Source organism: Phaethon lepturus, unplaced genomic scaffold (genome assembly GCF_000687285.1).
Source record: "Phaethon lepturus isolate BGI_N335 unplaced genomic scaffold, ASM68728v1 scaffold27016, whole genome shotgun sequence".
NCBI classification, from domain to species: Eukaryota; Metazoa; Chordata; class Aves; order Phaethontiformes; family Phaethontidae; genus Phaethon; species Phaethon lepturus.
In genome coordinates this window covers 523-5,181 of record NW_010546005.1, presented here as the reverse complement: position 1 = coordinate 5,181, position 4,659 = coordinate 523, and the positions used below count along the sequence as shown (strand labels likewise).

General features: G+C 63.4%; 1 protein-coding gene across 1 annotated transcript in view; it reads right to left on the bottom strand.

The window, feature by feature from the left end:
• Nucleotides 1-1,022: 1,022 nt before the first annotated feature.
• The window catches only part of HPS1 (Hermansky-Pudlak syndrome 1), a gene marked incomplete at its 5' end in the record, with an annotated part of 4,039 nt that continues 402 nt past the window's right edge, over nucleotides 1,023-4,659 (bottom strand). The window contains 15 exon segments of the mRNA XM_010289165.1: nucleotides 1,023-1,233; nucleotides 1,515-1,597; nucleotides 1,738-1,851; nucleotides 1,949-2,093; nucleotides 2,285-2,350; nucleotides 2,454-2,521; nucleotides 2,523-2,577; nucleotides 2,712-2,779; nucleotides 2,851-3,027; nucleotides 3,102-3,269; nucleotides 3,863-3,930; nucleotides 4,039-4,108; nucleotides 4,200-4,304; nucleotides 4,406-4,508; nucleotides 4,591-4,652. Coding sequence (XP_010287467.1) covers nucleotides 1,071-1,233; nucleotides 1,515-1,597; nucleotides 1,738-1,851; nucleotides 1,949-2,093; nucleotides 2,285-2,350; nucleotides 2,454-2,521; nucleotides 2,523-2,577; nucleotides 2,712-2,779; nucleotides 2,851-3,027; nucleotides 3,102-3,269; nucleotides 3,863-3,930; nucleotides 4,039-4,108; nucleotides 4,200-4,304; nucleotides 4,406-4,508; nucleotides 4,591-4,652 — 1,515 coding nt within the window.

Genomic DNA, 4,659 nt, shown 5'->3' with positions numbered 1-4,659 from the left:
CCTGGCAGAGCTTTGCCGGGGACTTGCAGGGAGCAGAGAGCAGCCCCAGTGCTGAGAAGGCGACATGGTCAGATCCTGCCTGGTGCTCAGCAGGATGCCAGGTGCTCCCCAGCCTGTACCCCAGGAAAGGGCTGGGCAGGCAGGCGGGAGCCTGAGAGCACCCCCAGCGCTGTTCTGCTCCAGGGAGGACCCAGGGGCACGTGGCCGGGGTGATGGGCCAACAAGCACTGTGAGACAGGGGCAGCTTGGCCCCCCAGGCAAGTCCCAAGCACAGCCCCGAGAGCAGCAGAAGGTGCAGCTTGGGGGTGAGCTTGGCCTCAAACCCAGTGCTGTAGCTTGGCAGGGCAAATTCCTGCCCGGCAGGATGGGGCAAAGGCCCCACCGTGGTCCAGTGCTCCCTGAACCACCCTCCCCAGCCGCAGCAAGCAGCCAGCGCAGGTGGAGGCGGCTGCGGGAGCCCCTTGGGGCCAGCCCCATCCCCAGCCGTACGTGGGGGGTTTGCATGTGCACCGAGCCCAGGCGTGCCTGGGAAGCACATGAGCTGCCTTGGCTTTGCCCCCTGTTCACAGCTGAGCTTGGCCCCGTGGCTGACTGGTGTCCGGGAGCCCGAGTGCAGAGAAGGGGGTGCAGGATGGGCTGCACCTCCTCAGGGCCTGCCAAGCCCCCTGAGGTCCTTGCACATTTGGGGGGCGAGGGGGAAGGGGGATGCACCCTGGACCATTGCTCCATGCAGGTTTGGCTATGCTGTTTTGTTCTCCAGCCAAAGCCTGTTGGTGATGCCAAGCCAATGCTATAAATCCTGCTTTGGTAATGTACTTTTCAGCAAGATGATTTGCCAACAACCTCTCAGCCCCACTCTCCACCTGTCCCTGGAGGCTGCTGGGTGCCAGCGAAGCCCACGGGGAGTGGGAAGGAAGGCAGCAGGAGCCCCAGCCAGGCTGGAGGGTGGGAAGGCTGCCCATGGCTTCCTGCAGGTACGGTTGACAGCACACAGATACAGAAAGCAGCCCAGGCGCTGGGAACACCCACACAACCGCTTTAATCCCGGCCCTGAGGTGGCTGGAGGCAGCTCAGAGAAGGGGGATGCGGGAGGGCTCCCAGAGGCGCCGGGCCAAGTCACAGGCCTGCTGGACCACGAGCTCGGAGGGGATGATGCCGAGGTGCACGGTCAGCAGCTCGTAGCACTTCACCACCTCTGCCTGGTGGTTCTTGCTGTAGTAACGCAGCAGCTTCCTGGGAAGGAGAAGACGGGGGGCTCAGCATGTGCAGCATGGCCTGGCACCCCCTTTCTAACCACCTTCCCCCTAGCAAGTCCCCGGCAAGGACACAGTGCCCATCTGCCAGCAGGACCACAGCACCAGGCTGGGAGATGGCCTGTTGCAACGCCAGTGACACCGCAGCACTGGTACCACCCTACAGCGACGTTCCAGCGAGGATAGCACCACTCATGGAGACACCCGTGCCAGCACAGACCCAGGCCCTGGTGCCAAACTGCAGGGCTGGGGACTGCTCACCTGTAGTAGTCTCCTGCCAGCATCCCGATGGGAGCAGAATCATCGGAGGGAACTGGCACCTCCATCACCTCCAGCTTGTAGCCCTGGGGAGAGATGACAGCCGAGGGCAGGAGCACGGAGGGGACGGCCAAGGAGCCGGAGCTGGGTGGTGCCTACAGCTCTGCTCCCTGCCCCCAGAAGGTGCTGAGGAAGAGGGGCTCAGCCCCTTCCTTGCCCCACATACCAGCTCGTTCTCAAACCAGAGGAAGTAGGAGCAGCAGTAGTCACCATCCTGCAGCATGAGTGTTGTGTAGCCCTTCTGCAGGTATCGCCGGGCCAACGTGATCAGGGACCAGACCTGGGGGACAAGGGGCACCTGAAGCCTGAACAGAAAACCCTCCAACAGTCACCCCTTCCTGTGGTCCCCATCCCACCCCCAGCCCCACGAGCAGTACCTTCCTCTTAATGAAGATGGCCAGAGGGCCCTTGCCCAGCTCCGAGCTGGACTTCTCTGTCACGCTGAGTGATGGTGCCATCATCTGCCCAGCCGTGCGGTCCACATAGATGAAGTGCACCAAGCCAGGGAAGTCCTCCAGGTACGTGTGGTGGGTTAAGGGTATCCAACAACTTTGGTGCCCTTCCAGGACAGCCCCTGAGCCTTGGGGAAACCACCTTCGCCCACCACATTCCTCCCCTTGACCCCAGTGCTGAGGGGACAGGGTCCCACTCCCACCTCTGCTACCCCCTTCCAGATCCCTCCTTGCTGGGCTCCCAGCTGCAGGGATGGGTATGACACCATGGTGATATTGCGCCTGCTCTTCACCAGCAGGAAGTCCCGCCAGTCCAGCAGCTTCTCCCTGCCGAGAAGAGGGGTGGTGAGAGGTCGGGGACGCCCTATGCCCCAGCACAGCTGGGTGTGGGACAGCCCCTCTGGGATGCTGACCACCCCCATGCACTCACTTCATCAGCTTCTGGGCACGGTCCCGCAGCCCCTGGGACAGGCCGTGGCCGGTGGAGGCCAGGATGGGGCTGGCGAGCGAGGAAGAAGCCCTGCCGCTTCACGTTGGCCGCTGCCTGCAGCAGCCTGAGCCGAGAGACACGGATGGCGCCGAGTTTGTCCTCTGGGTCCCCAGCGCCACAGGGACAGCCGTGCCGCCCCCTGGGCTGGGGAGGGTCCCCGCCTGCCCCAGAGACTTTCCCTGGCCACCCCATACTCACTCCAGGGAGCTCCCAGGCTCGCTCCGGGAAAATATCTTGTTCTTGAAGTCCCCCCAGGTGTTCTGCAACTAGAGAGAGATGGGGCTCGGTGCCAGGCTGTGGGGACAGCAAGACATGGTGCTCGTGTCCCCACTCCCACCTGGATGTCCTGCCCGCTCAGCTTCTTCACAAACTTGTCCATGCGCTGCCGCAGCTCGGCCAGGAACGGGTAGGAGCGTGGGGCTCCTGCCTCTGGCCCCTCTTCCAGCTTCCTCTCCAGCACCAAGAAACCATCCAGCAGCTGGTACAAGGTGATGGCCACCTGGGTCATGGGGCCCTGGCGGGGAGGGGAGAGGTGGGTCAGCCAGGACCCAGCCCACCATCGCTTCCCTCGCCCTAGAGGCAGCTCACCTTGGTCAGGAGGACGAGGGAGATGCCTGGCCAGAGCGGGAGGCAGTGCATGGTGTGCGGCAGCAAGGGGCAGTAACCTTCCCGCAGGCTGGCGTCCAGAAAGATCCTTCTGGGGTTTGAAGCTTCAGGGACCAAAGGCCCCAAGGTCTGGAGCAAGTCCTCTGCCATCTGGGAAGAGAAGGGAGATGCTCAGCTCCCCACAGGGACAAGACAGCCCGCGCCAGTCCAGGATGCTCTGGAGGGACACAGCAATGCCATGAAAGCTGCAACTGGGCACAACTGAACCAAGGGAGCTGGAAGGGCCAGGCAGCAAAAGATCCGCAGCGAGGGAAGTGCCCAGGGACCCCAAAAGAGTAGCAGATAGAGGGGAAGCAGCTTGCAAAGACACAGGTTGCAAACACCTCGCACCAAGGCCAGCACTTCTCGCAGAGCGTGTGTGAGGTTCTCCGGCATCCGGCAAGGGAGCAGCCCAAAAAGCCTCGAGGCAGCAGAGGGAGACACCAGCCTGCTCTGAGACAGCCCCGGCCCCTCTGTGCTGACAGCTCTGGCCAGGGAGACCATAAGCAATGCCCCAGGGAGCGTGGTCAGAGCCCTCACAGGGTTATGCACAACACAGGAGACATGGGGTGCATCCCCAACCCTAGAGGCTTAGGTACCCACAGCTGCAGCACAGCAAGTGATGAGGACCAAAGACTGTGAAGAGCACCAGGACAGGCTGGGGAGGTGCAGAGCTGGGAGGGACCGCAGGACCCCTTGCTCACCTGGACATCTGCAGTGTCTGCCTCCCCGGTGCCCAGCATCTCCGCGCCCTCCGACCAGCTCTCACTGCCTGTGGGGAGCATGGCAGGGGACCCTCCCCGCCAGGCCCCCATGCAGCCCCAGAGCCTCTGTGGGGCTGGGGATGTAGGGCAAGGCTGCTGCCTGGCTGGGCACTCACCCGTGCTGTGCCTGCCCGGTGAGGGCTCAGGCGTGTAGTAGACCTCGGGCACGGAGAGATCGTCTGTGTCCTGCCGGCAAGGACAGCTGGGTCAGAGATGAGAGCGATGCAGGCAGCCCAGCCAGTGTCCCACCCTGCAGCTCCAGATCCCAGGGACTCACCTGGTCATCTGAGTCCTTTTCCACAGCTCCATGGGAGCCAGGCCCACTCATGGGGATGCTCTCGCTTCTCTTGGGTCCCTGGGGGAGCACCTTCCCTGCCACAGGCTTCTGAAAAAAGGACAAAAAAAATTAAGCCCTGGCCACCAAAGGCATCACCCTGCAGGGGCACTCCAACCTGCTGCCCCCCACACCCTGCTCTGGAGCACCTGGGGACCAAGCTCCTCCTCGGCACTCTGGCTGGGGTACAGGTCCTGCACCAGGAGGATGAGGCTGAGCAGGTCGGCGGGGCGGATGGAGCTGGCATTGCGGCTGTGGGACAGAGAAGGGAAGAGTCAGCCAGGAGGGTGAGAGGCTGCCTCAGGGAGGATGGCGGGGCTGGGGCCGGGCACACCTGGAGTAGAAGGCCAGCAGCTTGGTGTGCACCAGGAGGAAGGCATGGGCCACCTCATCCCCGCCGCGC